Source organism: Gracilinanus agilis, chromosome 5 (assembly GCF_016433145.1).
Source record: "Gracilinanus agilis isolate LMUSP501 chromosome 5, AgileGrace, whole genome shotgun sequence".
Taxonomy (NCBI): domain Eukaryota; kingdom Metazoa; phylum Chordata; class Mammalia; order Didelphimorphia; family Didelphidae; genus Gracilinanus; species Gracilinanus agilis.
Window position 1 is genome coordinate 89,458,186 of NC_058134.1, and position 16,826 is coordinate 89,475,011.

The following is a 16,826-nucleotide window of genomic DNA, read 5'->3' on the forward strand; positions in this document are numbered from 1 at the left end:
CTGTCTGGAGTAATCACAGATGGTTTGAGGGTATAGTTTGGGCACACAATCTCTAAAAGGTTCACCAATGCTGGGCTAGTCTTGTTTTATTTTTGTCACTGTGTCCCCAGCATAATGTCTTATAGATACATAGTAAACACTAGGTGCTAATAAACACATATGATGATTTAACATGGCAGATAATACTAGCTAGCATTTATATAGCCCCCTACTATATATGCCAAGCAGGACACATATATAACAAATATTACTTTTACAAAACTTACAAAATAGATATTATAATGGCACATTCCTTCCCCTTCCTCCCTTACAAATATTTGATCCTCACAACAGCCGGAAGATGAAGAAACTAAAGCAAACTTTTAAGTGACTAACTTGCCATGGGTCACACAACTACTGTCTAAGGCCAGATTTGTAGTCATGTCTTCTTGATTCCAGGCCTAGAGCTCTATCCACTCTTACCATCTAGTTGTACTATGACAAAATAATTTAGATGGGGAAGGGGGGGGAAGGAGGATGGCTTCTAAGATTGCAAACTTGGTTAACTCCTAACAACATTCCTAAAAAAGTGAAAATCCTCCCAAAAATCAAGAGAGAAAAGTCTTATACTCCTACTAGCTAGAATTTCACAAGATGACAAAGTATTCACAACAACCACAGATTCATAAATTAAAGTTGCAATCCTTAAAGAGAGCTAATTATCTATGACTGTTTTTATACCATGAGTCCCTGAACTCTAATTACTAAGATTTCTCTATAACCAGCCAAACCTAGACTCAACATAATGTTCTATGGTCACCTACCTAGTACTCTTCTTCTCCATACTCCTCCCTTATCCATTCTCTTTTCATCTCTAGCTTTTAGACTAAAAATCAAGTCAAATTTAGCACTCCTGGAAAAGCAAGGTGAACCAAATGTCTCATGGCTTCACTCAGTATCGCAGTGACTTCCTGATCCTAATATCACTCTCTAGTCACTGTCATGAATAAAATTGATATAGATGGATATATTCAAAATATTTAATAGTTTATTTAAAGCCATACTGATAATTAAGAAGGCCACGTGCCTGTTAAGATCTAATTCAAATGCTGCACCATTACCTCTGCCCACATGGTTTGTTCTGCAAGAAAGAGATTGTCTCAATCAAATTCTGAGACTTTGTCTACGTAATCACACTTCCTGCCCACATGTATTACACAAGAGGAATCATGAGGAAATGTAGTTCTCAAGTCCCCTAAGCGTCCACAGGAAGTTTATATCATGAATCTTGATATTAAGACCAAGGACCCCAAATTTCCACTAACACATTCCTCCCTGATAGCGGAAAGAGACTGGTCTCCTTGAACGCTCTTGTAAACATAACTTTTAAATTACAGAAATTTGGGGATAAAAGAAAAAGAGGACAAAAACTAGCCACATTGACAAAAAGCCAATTGGGGGCAGTCCCCTATTGGCATAAGAGTGTACATTCAAAACAAATGCATTCAACTCCCCATAGTTCAATCAACTGCACCCCAAATTCATTTTGGATCTTCATGATCCAGTGAAGGCTCTTCAAGCAACTTTATGGTGCCTTTTCCAAACAGGTTTGTTGTCTGGATTCTGGGGAGATGGCAAATTTCTTATCCTAAAATTACTCTCAAAGAATTTAAACTTTACATTATAGATTATAAAACATACATTCCCTTCTGAGGAGAATTATACATTCCCCCCACCCCCGAAATTACTCTCAAGAGAGTTAAAATTTTACATTATAGATTATAATACAGACATTATGATTATAAAGCTTATACACCCCCCTGAGGAGAATCAATAACACATTCTCCCCTGAATAGGGTACCCCAGGTCAACTAAGGATGCATGGCTGAGTCAGGGTTGTATGAAATCAATTGGCAAAGAAATAAAAATAAAAGTCCAAATAAAAGAGAAAAATTAACTTGTGAAAGAAATGTAAAATGTTAAAGTCTTATGTGCAAAAAATGTAAGGAAAAATAAACACAACAGGTCCTTGAATCAAGGCCCAATTAAAGTAATTTAAGCAGTTTGCACAGTTACCCATTCAGGAGCCAGGACTACAGAAAGTTGCCATTCTATATATAAGAGAAATAACAGGACCAAATTTGTGTGCAAGGGAAATGTCTTTCCCTAATCTGATTTGCCAACCCGCCTAGCAAAACATTGGTTTTGCTTTCTCTCTCTTCCATTCCCCTCTTATCTCTAACTATTGTACTTAGAAGACCCTTGTGGGTACAAGATGATTATGTAAAGTGATCACTTGGGGAGATTAGGCACCCAAGAATCATCAGGGGGAATTGTGTGAATGGAATTAGCTCATTCATTTGTGCAGACTCTAGCCAGGAATAATGTCACCCCTCCCAACACTGCTCCCAAATTAAGTTGGGAGGGGAAGGTCTGTTACCCACACATTATAGTAAGGAGCAAATCAAAAACAGTGTTGAGGCTGCCATTTGTCCACTTGAAATTGGAGGTGGATGCAGGAAGTGTCAAAAGATGCTATCTTTTAAATATGATGGTAACTTCCTGTGGAGGAGGTTGGTGTTTTAAACTTGATGTTGAAGGATCTCTGGTGAAACCTCAGACTGCTTCCCTTTTTTTTTTAAACCCTTAACTTCTGTGTATTGGCTCATAGGCAGAAGAGTGGTAAGGGTAGACAATGGGGGTCAAGTGACTTGTCCAGGGTGTCACACAGCTGTGAAGTGAATGAGGCCAGATTTGAACCTAGGACCTCCGGTCTCTAGGCCTGACTCTCAATCCACTGAGCTACACAGCTGCCCCAGACTGCTTCCCGTTGAACTGTCACATGATTAAGTCAGGAGGACTCTCTTTCTCTTCCCTTGGCGTTTCTGGAGACTCCAGCCTTAAGGAGGCTTCTGGAGGCTCTAGCCTTAAGGAGGCCTCTCTTATTGGAGGAGGCCTTGTGGCTAGAAGCCTTGTTAATTAACCTCTGTACCCCTCTGCTGGGGCCTCTAAATTCCACCTGGTTCAGGCCTCAGGTCTGGGCCAAAGTTTCTCTCTCTGAACTTCCCTATCTTCAGCCTTCCTAATTGTAAATAAACCACCATAAAAGTCTTCCTGACTTGGGTCTATTTTATTTTGAAATCGAGATAATTGATTTCTGGCAACCATACCTTAAATATCTAGTTTTCTCCTTTTACATCACCATTCCCTTAGAAATGTTATCTTCCACTTGGGAATTCTGAACAATGCAATGATCTAACCATGATTCTAAAAGACTGAAGATGAAACATGCTACCCACCTCTTGATAGAGGTGATGGACTCAGAGTACAGACTTGAGACATAAACAAACATATTTGGATATGGCCAATGTAGGAATCTGTTTTGATTAACTATACATGTTCTAACCAGGGTTTTATTTTTTTCCCTCAATTAGATGTAAAGGTAGGGAGGAAAAGAGATTTCTTTAATAGGAAAAAAAAGTATTTTTAAAAAAAGAAATGCCATGTTCTCATATTAATATTGAATTCCTGTCTTCCTGATTCCGGGCTGGGCAGAATTGTCTTATTTTTGTAACATTGCTCTAGCCTTTGGTAGAGAGTGCCTGGCACATAACTCTGGAATCTCTGACATAGTGACTGTCTTCTTCATATTCTTTTCTCTCAAGTTTTCAGGATACTACTCTCTTTGTTCTCCTACCTACATGACCAATTTTTCTCAGCTTCTTTTGTGGGACCTTTCCTGGGTTAAATCCTTTAAGGACTGAGTGTGTTCCAACAGACCTTTGGTCCTGGGCCCTCTTTGCTATATACTATTTCCCCTGGTGATTTTATCAGCTCCCACAGATTCAATTATAATCTCTAAGGTAACGTCCAAACCTAGCCTCTGCTAATCTCCAGTTTCACATCTCCAAATGCCTTTTTGAACATCTTAAATCCAACATTCTCTCTCTCTCTCTCTCTCTCTCTCTCTCTCTCTCTCTCTCTCTCTCTCTCTCTCTCTCTCTCTCTCTCTCTCGCCCACTCCATTTTTCCTTCCCTCCCTCCCTCTGCTGGAAACTCAGGGTCATCTTCAATTCCCTCTCTTACTGCAAACATCTCATCTATTAAAAGACATGTCCATTTTACCTTTGTAATATCTTTCCATATAACTTCTTCTCTCCTGAGACTGCAACTATCTTGGTATATAGATCCTTATTCCCTCTTGCCTGGACTATCTGAATAGCTCTCGCTAATATGTCTCTCTTAACTCCAGTCTATTTTTCACTCAGTTGTCAAAATTATCTTCCCAAAGCAAAAATTCCCCTAATTAATAAAATCCCTATTACCTCCAGGATCAAATAAAAAATCCTCTTTGGTGTTCTAAGACCTTCTCAGATTCTCAGAAGAACTGGCCCCCTCCTATCTTTCCAGTTTTTTATACTTTATTCTCCCCCACACGGTTACTCTATGATCCAGTGACACTGGTCTCCTCTTTCTGTTCCTTGAACAAGACACTCCATCATTTCACATTGCATTAAAAAAAAATTCTTACCTTCTGTCTTAGTATCAATTTTAAGACAGAAGAGCAGCAAAGGGTAGGCAATGGGGGTTAAGTGACTTGTCCAGTCATACAGAGGTTGGTCACATTTGAACTCTGATCCTCCTAACTCCAGGACTGGCATTCTATCTACTGTGCTACCTAAATGCTCCTACACTGCATTTCTAAGTAGTGGTTCCCATGCCTGGAATTCAAGCCTTCCTCATCTCTGCCTCCTTGCTTCTTTGACTTTCTTCAAGTCCCTAAAATCATACTTTCTACAAGAAGCCTTTCATAATCCCCTTAATACTAATCCCTTGCCTCTGTTCATAATCTCCAATTTATTTTTAAATATATTTTGCTTTTATATAGTTTCTTGGGAGTTGTTATCCCCATTAAACTGTGTTCCTGAGAGCAGGGACAGTCTATTTCCTTTCTTTGTATGCCCAGTGCTTAGCAAGGTGCCTGGCACATAGTAGGTAATTAATAAATGCTTGCTGACTTGACAAGTCCTTGTAACCTTTGTCCTCTAAATGAGATCTAGTGATTCCCTATTCACTCCTGAAAGAATATAAACTACTTTTTATCATTTAAAGCTCTTTCTTAGCCCTTTCCTACATTTTACTCCCCACTTCGCACTGTACCATCCAGCTACACCAGCCTATTTGCTGTTCCTGGAATGGGATGTTTATTTTATCTTTGAACACTGTGTCTCTGTATTGGCTGTCCCCTATTCCAGAGATGCTCTTCCCCTCACCCTTGCTTCAACTGGTTTCCCTTGATTCCTTTAAGATTCCATTCCAAGCAGACCAGCAAGAAGCCTATTTATCCAGTAGCTAATTCCTCAATTATCAGATTAGATTACCTTCCAACTNCTCCCAACACTGCTCCCAAATTAAGTTGGGAGGGGAAGGTCTGTTACCCACACATTATAGTAAGGAGCAAATCAAAAACAGTGTTGAGGCTGCCATTTGTCCACTTGAAATTGGAGGTGGATGCAGGAAGTGTCAAAAGATGCTATCTTTTAAATATGATGGTAACTTCCTGTGGAGGAGGTTGGTGTTTTAAACTTGATGTTGAAGGATCTCTGGTGAAACCTCAGACTGCTTCCCTTTTTTTTTTAAACCCTTAACTTCTGTGTATTGGCTCATAGGCAGAAGAGTGGTAAGGGTAGACAATGGGGGTCAAGTGACTTGTCCAGGGTGTCACACAGCTGTGAAGTGAATGAGGCCAGATTTGAACCTAGGACCTCCGGTCTCTAGGCCTGACTCTCAATCCACTGAGCTACACAGCTGCCCCAGACTGCTTCCCGTTGAACTGTCACATGATTAAGTCAGGAGGACTCTCTTTCTCTTCCCTTGGCGTTTCTGGAGACTCCAGCCTTAAGGAGGCTTCTGGAGGCTCTAGCCTTAAGGAGGCCTCTCTTATTGGAGGAGGCCTTGTGGCTAGAAGCCTTGTTAATTAACCTCTGTACCCCTCTGCTGGGGCCTCTAAATTCCACCTGGTTCAGGCCTCAGGTCTGGGCCAAAGTTTCTCTCTCTGAACTTCCCTATCTTCAGCCTTCCTAATTGTAAATAAACCACCATAAAAGTCTTCCTGACTTGGGTCTATTTTATTTTGAAATCGAGATAATTGATTTCTGGCAACCATACCTTAAATATCTAGTTTTCTCCTTTTACATCACCATTCCCTTAGAAATGTTATCTTCCACTTGGGAATTCTGAACAATGCAATGATCTAACCATGATTCTAAAAGACTGAAGATGAAACATGCTACCCACCTCTTGATAGAGGTGATGGACTCAGAGTACAGACTTGAGACATAAACAAACATATTTGGATATGGCCAATGTAGGAATCTGTTTTGATTAACTATACATGTTCTAACCAGGGTTTTATTTTTTTCCCTCAATTAGATGTAAAGGTAGGGAGGAAAAGAGATTTCTTTAATAGGAAAAAAAAGTATTTTTAAAAAAAGAAATGCCATGTTCTCATATTAATATTGAATTCCTGTCTTCCTGATTCCGGGCTGGGCAGAATTGTCTTATTTTTGTAACATTGCTCTAGCCTTTGGTAGAGAGTGCCTGGCACATAACTCTGGAATCTCTGACATAGTGACTGTCTTCTTCATATTCTTTTCTCTCAAGTTTTCAGGATACTACTCTCTTTGTTCTCCTACCTACATGACCAATTTTTCTCAGCTTCTTTTGTGGGACCTTTCCTGGGTTAAATCCTTTAAGGACTGAGTGTGTTCCAACAGACCTTTGGTCCTGGGCCCTCTTTGCTATATACTATTTCCCCTGGTGATTTTATCAGCTCCCACAGATTCAATTATAATCTCTAAGGTAACGTCCAAACCTAGCCTCTGCTAATCTTCAGTTTCACATCTCCAAATGCCTTTTTGAACATCTTAAATCCAACATTCTCTCTCTCTCTCTCTCTCTCTCTCTCTCTCTCTCTCTCTCTCTCTCTCTCTCTCTCTCTCTCTCTCTCTCTCGCCCACTCCATTTTTCCTTCCCTCCCTCCCTCTGCTGGAAACTCAGGGTCATCTTCAATTCCCTCTCTTACTGCAAACATCTCATCTATTAAAAGACATGTCCATTTTACCTTTGTAATATCTTTCCATATAACTTCTTCTCTCCTGAGACTGCAACTATCTTGGTATATAGATCCTTATTCCCTCTTGCCTGGACTATCTGAATAGCTCTCGCTAATATGTCTCTCTTAACTCCAGTCTATTTTTCACTCAGTTGTCAAAATTATCTTCCCAAAGCAAAAATTCCCCTAATTAATAAAATCCCTATTACCTCCAGGATCAAATAAAAAATCCTCTTTGGTGTTCTAAGACCTTCTCAGATTCTCAGAAGAACTGGCCCCCTCCTATCTTTCCAGTTTTTTATACTTTATTCTCCCCCACACGGTTACTCTATGATCCAGTGACACTGGTCTCCTCTTTCTGTTCCTTGAACAAGACACTCCATCATTTCACATTGCATTAAAAAAAAATTCTTACCTTCTGTCTTAGTATCAATTTTAAGACAGAAGAGCAGCAAAGGGTAGGCAATGGGGGTTAAGTGACTTGTCCAGTCATACAGAGGTTGGTCACATTTGAACTCTGATCCTCCTAACTCCAGGACTGGCATTCTATCTACTGTGCTACCTAAATGCTCCTACACTGCATTTCTAAGTAGTGGTTCCCATGCCTGGAATTCAAGCCTTCCTCATCTCTGCCTCCTTGCTTCTTTGACTTTCTTCAAGTCCCTAAAATCATACTTTCTACAAGAAGCCTTTCATAATCCCCTTAATACTAATCCCTTGCCTCTGTTCATAATCTCCAATTTATTTTTAAATATATTTTGCTTTTATATAGTTTCTTGGGAGTTGTTATCCCCATTAAACTGTGTTCCTGAGAGCAGGGACAGTCTATTTCCTTTCTTTGTATGCCCAGTGCTTAGCAAGGTGCCTGGCACATAGTAGGTAATTAATAAATGCTTGCTGACTTGACAAGTCCTTGTAACCTTTGTCCTCTAAATGAGATCTAGTGATTCCCTATTCACTCCTGAAAGAATATAAACTACTTTTTATCATTTAAAGCTCTTTCTTAGCCCTTTCCTACATTTTACTCCCCACTTCGCACTGTACCATCCAGCTACACCAGCCTATTTGCTGTTCCTGGAATGGGATGTTTATTTTATCTTTGAACACTGTGTCTCTGTATTGGCTGTCCCCTATTCCAGAGATGCTCTTCCCCTCACCCTTGCTTCAACTGGTTTCCCTTGATTCCTTTAAGATTCCATTCCAAGCAGACCAGCAAGAAGCCTATTTATCCAGTAGCTAATTCCTCAATTATCAGATTAGATTACCTTCCAACTACTTTGTATGTATATGAATATAATGGGGGGGGGTCGGAATAGCAACTAGCAACCAACAACCACCCCCAATTAAAGGCAGGGACTGTTTTTGCCTATCACTGTTATCTCCTGAGTATAGCACAAGACCTGGCAAACAGTTTGCATTTTAAATAAATGCTGACATACTAAAAGGTAATCTCTCAACCTCAATTGCCAACTTCATAATCATTTCTGTGGGAATCAAGGGGAAAAGAAACAAAAGCACTTGGCAATGAAAAAAAATACTACACAAATTCAGTTATTTCCACCTTTGATGGACAGAACTAGACTCTGCTTCCTCTAGCACACAAGTGCCAAGACTATCTTTCTAAAACACCACCAGATCACCTTTCCCTTCCCTAGCTCAAAAACTTTCAGTATGTACTATATCTATATCAACCCATCTATCTATGGATAAATATTTCGAACTAACTCCTAAATGGTCCTCCATATGATTGTGGCTAAATCATTTTCTTTTAATGAAGCTTAGATATCATAAAGAACTTTCTGATTATAAGAGTTAAGAGACAGGTATAGGTCATAAAAGCAGTTTGTATAATTTTCCCTAGAGATTTTTTAGAAAATTATTGGGGAGAGTGGAGTTGAAAAGGTGCTATCTTGGTTAGTATCACAGATGGTTCAGATCAGAGGTTCAGCAGTTCTGACACATGTTCAAAAAAGCAAAGACTATCAAGACCACATGGATTAGTGAAAATATATTGTTATTCAGGAAATATGGATTACAATTTCAGCTCAAGTATTAGGACTGTCAATCATCTCTGGGGAAAAAAAGAGGTTTGAACTAGAAACAGATCTCTGTATTTCCAGAAAGCCTGTGATCACACCAAACCCCCTGAAAACTACTTAGTCACATCTACCCATAGCACCCTGCATCTTCTTCACTGAACGACCATTGTATAGGACCTCCCTAGTTCTACCATTTTAAGTTTTTATTGTTCAATTCTTGATTGAACTATGCTGCTAAAAACAGGAGGTACACAAGGAAGAGGTAATCTCTAACACATTTTACCCTTACTCTCCCATCCACAAACAAACAGCATATTATCTAAGCAGAACAATCAAAAGTTTGCTCATACTTAGACTTTATATCATGGATCTTGGAGCTAAAAAGAACATTAAAAATTATCTAATGGGGGCAGCTGCGTAGCTCAGTGGATTAAGAGCCAGGCCTAGGGATGGGAGGTCCTAGGTTCAAATTTGGCCTCAGACACTTCCCAGCTGTGTGACCCCAATGGGCAAGTCACTTGACCCCCATTGCCTATCCTTACCACTCTTCTGCCTTGGAGCCAATACACAGTATTGACTCCAAGAAGGAAGGTAAGGGTTTAAAAAAAAACCAATTAATATTTACAGATTAGGATACGAGCATCAATTTACAGTTACTTAAGATAGACTGTGTACATGATACTATAAAAGGCAAATTATAATCTCTAGAAGAAAATTATTTTTAAAAGACACACAAAGTGTCTTTGAGTTCAGAAATCTACATAATTACAATTTCCCAAATTTCTTACAAGATGGAACTTTTATTTTTGGTGCAATAATAAAGGTTTCAGACACAATCTTGTAAAATAGGTAGTTAATTCCACTTGATAAATAAGGAAGGTAAGGGAATTAAATGATTTGCCTAAGGCCACTAATTTTGTCCAGGATAAGGCAGGTCTAAAACCCCATCCTCTCAGACTTCTCAGCAGCTTTAAACTCTTGCCAACCACTCCCTCTAAATGAAAATTCTCCATTCCCTCAGCTTCAGACAACCCTACTCTTCCTCAAGTAACTCTAATAACTAAGGAACTCTAGTTTATTAACTGGATCCCCTATCTCTTCCTGCCCCCTTAAGATGGGTGTACTCTAGGATTCAGTCTTTGACCATCCCTTTTCATCTCCAAAAGTTCAACTACCACCACTAAGTAAAAAATACATTCTATCTTAACTTCTCTTTTGGGTTCTAGGCACAGGTTTCCAACTACTTATAGGACATTTATCCCCAAATAAGTTGTTCTTCTAACTACTGTTCAGGTCACAATGTTCCAAATCTCAATCAGTTACTAATTGCTTTTAATCCCAGTAATATATCTGTCATCCATTACCTTCTCCTCTCTATTACCACTTCCACTCACTAGTATATACAGGCCTTCATTGTTTCCACTCACCAATAATATTAAAATAGACTAACCTCTTCCTTTCTTTAATCAACTCTTCACATCACTGCCAATAATCCTCCTTCTAGCACAAATCTATTCATATTGGATATTTATCTTCATACATTCCATTCAACAAATATTTATTAAGCAATTACTATGTGTCAGACAATTAAACAGTTAAACAATGGAGATATGAGAACAAAAGTGAAACAGACTCTAATAGATTCTACTAGAAGAAAAACAATATGAATAAACAAGCATACACAGAGTAGTGGGGGATGGGTGACAAGTAAGGGATTAAGATAAATTTACTATAAGAGCTAGAACTACAGTAGTCTTGAAGAATGCTAGGAATTCTACAAGGGAGGAGGGATCATCACATTCTAGGCCTTAGAATAGCCTGATCAAAAGCATGGAGATGGGAGAAATGTCATCTAACAAATGTCAATTTGGCCTGACACAAAAATGTATGAAGAGAGGTAATTTGTAATAAATAAGTCAGGAAAGGCAGGTGGGAGCTAGATTGTAAAGAGATTTAAATACTAAACAGATCCGAGCTTTTGAGACAAGAATTCACTGTCTGACAAAAACTGCTGGGAAAACCTGAAAATAACCTGGCAGAAACTAGGTATCGGCCAACATTTCACACCAAATAACAAAATAAATTCAAAATGGGAACACAATTTAGACATAATAGGTGACATCAAAAACAAATTAGGGGAGCATGGGAAATTGTCAGATCTATGGATAAGGGAAGAATCTATGACCCAACAAGAGAGAGAATTACAAAATGTAAAATGGATAATTTTGATTACGCCTAATCAAAAACTTTTTACACCAAAATCAATGCAACTAACATTAGAAAGAAAGCAAAAAGGGGGAGGGGTATTTACAGCAAGTTTCTCTGAAAAAGGCCTCATTTCTCAAATATATGGAGAACTGAGTCAAATCTATAAAAATATGAGTCATTCCTCCATTGCCAAATGCTCAAAGGATATGAATGGGCAGTTTTCAGAAGAAGAAATCAAAGCTACTATATTCATTTGAAAATATGATGTAAATCACTATTGACTGGAGAAACAACTCTGAGGTACCACTTCATACCTATCAGATTGGATAATATGGCAGAAAAGAAAATGATAAACAATGTAGGGAATATGGGAAAATTGGGACACTAAAGCATGGCTGGTAAAGCTATAAACCAATCCACTATTTTGGAGAACATTTTGAAACTTATGCCCAAAGGGCTAAAAAGCCATGCATATATCCCTTTGACCTGACAATACCATTACTTATGTCTATATCCTAAAGAGATCAAAGAAAATGTCCCATACATACAAAATATTTATAGCAGCTCTTTTTCATGGTGGCAAACAGAAATTGAGAGGATGCCTATCAGTTGAGGAATGGCTGAATAAGCTATGATTTATGATTGTGACTGAATACAATTATGTTATAGAATGATTTCAGAAAAACCTGGAGTTATATGAACTAATGCAAAGTAAAGTGAGCAGAACCAGAAGAACATTCTGCACAGTAACAGCAAAACTGTAAAAATAATCAACTGTGAATGACTTAGCTATTCACATCAATACAACGATCCAAGACAATCCCAAGAGATTTGTGATGAAAAAAATGCTATCCACCTCCAGAGAAGGAACTGATGGCATCTGAATGTAGATCAAAGCATACTTTTATTTAACTTTATTTTTCTTGGGTATTTCTTTCACAATATGGCTAATATAGAAATGCTTTGCAAAACTGCACATGTATAAGCTCTATCAAATTGTTTGCCTTCTCAAGGAGGGGGAAAGGAGTGAATTTGCAACAATTTTAAGTTTTATCATTATTAAACTATATATATATCATTATTAAACAAGATTTTTTAAATGAATAGTAAAAATTGTTTTTATATGTAATTGGAAGAAAAAAATGTTAAACAGTTTTTAAAATTGTAACAGAGAAGTTTATATTTGACCTTTGGCAAATGGGAGCCACTGGAACTTATTGAACATAAGAGTTGCATGATTAAATCTATGTTTGAGGAATATCACTTTGGCTAATGTGTAGTTTGGATTGGAAGAGAGATTGGAAACAGAGATTCTACTCTGATTTACTAGAATTAGGATGCTACTGGAAAAGTCCAACGTAGAGGTTATATAAGTACTTGAGCTAGAGTGGAGTCTGAAAGAGTGAAGAAAAGTGAGTAGATGTAAAAGATGGCAACTGACTGGAAAGAGAAGGGGAAAATTGTAAAGAATTGGGAATGACAGAAGTTGCATGCCTGATGAATTAGAAGAATTAATGATCCTCAACAGAAAAGCAAATTAGAAAAAGGAGAGGGTTTAGAAGAAAAGACTCTTTTCTGGACATGCTGAATTTGACATTGTCTACAGGACATCCAGGGGCAACTAAGTGGCACAGTGGATAGAGCACTGAGCCTGGAGTCAGAGAGACCAGAGTTCAAACCTGATCTCAAACTAGCTTGGTGATGCTTGAGTAAGTCACAACCTCTGCCTGCATAAAACTGGAGAAGGAAAAGGCAAATCACTCCAGTATTTTTGCCAAGAAAACTCCATGGACAATTGGTCCACTAGTCAAGAAGAATCAGACATGACTGAAGAACAAACACAGGACATCCTGGGGGAATCAAGGAATGCCATCTTGTAGGTGTCACATGAGAGCTAAGGATAAAAAGCTAACAACAGTCTTTCAAGGCTAGCAATAAAATAACCTTGGAGGTGGAAGTACCATGTGAGTCATTTTAACTATAGTTCATGTGAAAGAGAGCAGTGTATAAGTTTGGAAAGGTAGGCTGGAGCCAGACTGTGAAGGAGGAAACCACTGCCAAACTTGTTCTTAAGAATATCAATTCAGTAGCTGTATAAAGGGTATATGGGGTGGGGGAGAAAGGAGGAGATTTGAGGCCTGAAGACCAATTATAAGACTACAGTGTATGTCAGAGGAAGAGATGATAAGGCCTGAACTAAGGTGGTAGCTGTATAAGTGGAAGGAAGGGGTAAAATTTAAGAGTTAGAAATCATGAAGCTTGGCAATTGACTGGATATGCATATGGTTGACAAAGTAAAGATAAAGGACAAAGCTAAAGTTGAAAATCCAGGAAACTGAAAGGAGAATGTTAATGTTAACGAATAATAAAAGCATCTACTAGGCACTTTACAAATAAAATATTACTTCATTTGTTTCTCACAACAACAACTAAGAGGTGGGCACTATTATTATTCCCACTTTACAGTGGAGGAAAAAAAGGCAAATAAGTTAAATGACTTGCCTAAGGTCACACAGCTAGTACATCAATTCAATAAACATTTAAGCATCAAATATGAGCCAAGCAGCTAGATGATTCAGTGAATAGAATGCCAGGCCTAGAGTCAGAAAGACCTGGATTCAAATCTGGCCTTAAGACACTTTCTATCTGTGTGATCCTGGGCAAGTCTTAAATGTTTGTCTGACTTTCTTCTTCACAGCTAGGAGATTCAAAGATCAAGATTAGGGAGTAGAGTGTAAGAAGACTGGAAAGGTAGGAGGTGCTAGGTTCTGAATGCCAAACTGATCACTTTGTATTTGTTCTAGGAGGTCCCAAGTGGGGAGAAGAGTGTGTGTGACATGAATAGATCTGTTTTAGGAAAATCATATTAGCAAAATCATATTAGCGGCTGAATGGAAGATGGATTGGAGTGGGTAAGACTTCAGGCAGACAGACCCACCAGCAGGGTACTGCAGTAATCAAGGGTTGAGGTGATGAGGTTCTGCACTAGTGATGGCCATGTTAGAGGAGAGAAGAAGAGTATATAGGAGAGAAGTTACTAAGGAGAAATTGACAGGCCTTGACAACAAGTTGAATATGGAGTTAAGTGAGATTGAGAATCTGAAGCTGAACTTGAGCCTGAGTATTTCCAACTCCAAGCTGTGATGTATCTACCATACCACCTAGATGACCTTAAGCAGAAAATGGCCCTCCACAGAAAAGATTAAATCTGAAAGAGGAATGGGTTTTGGAAGAAAAAATGAGTTTCAAGTTTGGACAGTTGAAATTGTATGTTATACTGGCACACACAAATATATTATCTTTCTTCCCTTCCTATCACTTAAGAATGTAAGATCAAGAGTAGTGAGTTTAAAATTTGTATTTGCATGCCCAGATGCCTAGAGATGTGCCATAACTCCTGGCCCATTATAGTTTGATGATTAATTTGACACCCTACAATTCAGCCAAATTGGACCATTTTCTTTTTCTTTTTTTTAAACCCTTACCTTCTGTCTTAGAATTGGTTCCAAGGTGGAAGAATGGTAAGGGCTAGGCAATAGGGGTTAAGTGACTTGCCCAGGGTCACACAGCTAGGAACAAACTGGGCCATTTTCCGCATCCCAAACTTGGTCTATATCGTCCTACCTTGATGCTGTAAACCCATCCTTGCAATGTCTCCCTTCAAAACTTACATTATTAATTGTTGCATTATTGGTCATCCTTCAAGCCCAATTCAAATACCTATTCATCATGAAGTCATCCCTGTTCCTCACCACAGCATTAACAGTATTACTCCTCAGATTCTACATTGTACTTTATTTTGTAATTATAATGCACATATCAGGCAATATCAAACAGTTGTTTGTATCTGACTCTAGAATATAAAATTTTGTATCTGCCTCTAGAGTATAAAATTTTGTGAGGAAATGGACCAAGCTTAATCTAAACTTTGTATCTTACCAGTTACCTTTGCTACTCTGGAGCTTTTTTTTTTTTTGCTATACAGTTTGCTATACTGAAGGTATGTTAAAAAGCAATCACAATTTGATGTCAAAGGCTATGTAAAATACCTAATGTTTATTCCAAAAAAGATGCTCTTCCAAATGCCATTTCTGCATATTAAAATTTTATCTTTGATACTCAAACCCCATCCCCCAAAATGTGGCTTAATGAAAACCAAGAGCTGGCCATTAGCAAAGGTTATAATAAAGTATCCTCTTATCCAAAACATACTTGCTCTTGACAAAGGAAATGGACAGAAATTCTCCTTGATTCTAATGTAAGATTTCATTCCTTCAAGCCATCAAAATATGATTTAAAAATCTGAGTGGTCAAGAGGTTTTTTTTGTCCTCACTAAAGTATAATAGAAAAGTATTGCATCACTAGTGATGTAAACAGCTCCTCATCTATGATGACAACACAGAAACCATTATTTAATTGCCATTCCTACGAAGTGCCAATGTTGCTAACTAGAAGTACTTTTAGTTGGTTTTAACCTCCTGGCCTTCCTTATTCTTTAAGGTCCATGAGAATCCTAAAGCTAAACAAAACCTGGCCAAATTACTTTGCTTACTGCTTCTTTTTTTTTTTTTTTAAGAGCTCAATAGATCATTCTAAAACAGCAAAATGCCAATAAGATGGCCTAAGATTTGCCCAACCAAATCACTTCATTTTATCCTGTTTAAAAGAACTCAAACCGTCGCTCTAAAAACAGCAAAATGCCAGTGAGCCGGCCTCTTGGTGACTCGAAGTTTTTTCCATCTGATTGAAAACTTAAAAGACAGTGGAACAAGCGGTTCCAAGGAGTAACAACAAAGAGAGAGCCCGGTCCTTTGGTGGGGGTGGGGGGTGGGAAGTGGGGTGGGGGTGACAAAGAGGGCCACCGGGACCCTCCGGTCAAGGGTTATCGCTTCAACCTCCACCTTCTGGGTGGGGCCCAGGTGTCTTCGAGGGGAAGGGCACCGATGGGGGCGGGGAGAGAAGAGTTTAGGGCACCAACCGGGCACCTTGCCTCGAAGCTAGCATAGGGCTTGGGAGGAGGGGGTTTGCACACTCCTCGGAGGAGGGGACATGGGGGAAGGGGGAAAAGAGGGGGAAGGAGAAGAGATGTGGCGAAATTCCCGGACGGCCGAGAAGGGGCAGGTCTCTTACCTTCCTACTTGCTCCTCCAAGGGACACCTTGGGCCTGGTTTTGAACTCCCCTTCAAAGCTAAACATCTTTACAGCTTATCCCATCTAGGAGGAGGTGGGCGCAGACCCTCAGCACGGTCTGGGGGTGCGGGAGGGGGCAGGTGTGGCCGCGGGGGGCGGAGGGAGGGCAGTGGGGAGGGGGAGCCCGACCCCAGTTCAGCTTGCCCGGCCCCGGGGCCTGAGAGGGAATCGAGAAAGGGGCGGCGGCGAAGGGCCGGTGAGGAAGGGGGGCGCCTAGGGGAGGGGAGTCGGGCTCCCCCCCCACTCTCTGCCCTCAGGGACCGCTGGGGGGCGGCCGAAGGAAAAGGGGTTGGGG

General features: G+C 39.4%; 1 protein-coding gene across 1 annotated transcript in view; it reads right to left on the reverse strand.

Moving 5' to 3' along the window:
- UBE3C (ubiquitin protein ligase E3C) overlaps window positions 1-16,765 on the reverse strand; it is a 204,236-nt gene extending 187,471 nt beyond the window's left edge. Inside the window, exon 1 of the mRNA XM_044678556.1 lies at window positions 16,472-16,765. Within this exon, the coding sequence (XP_044534491.1) occupies window positions 16,472-16,537 (66 nt within the window). The 5' untranslated portion in view covers window positions 16,538-16,765. The remainder of the gene's footprint in view (window positions 1-16,471) is intronic.
- Window positions 16,766-16,826: the final 61 nt, after the last annotated feature.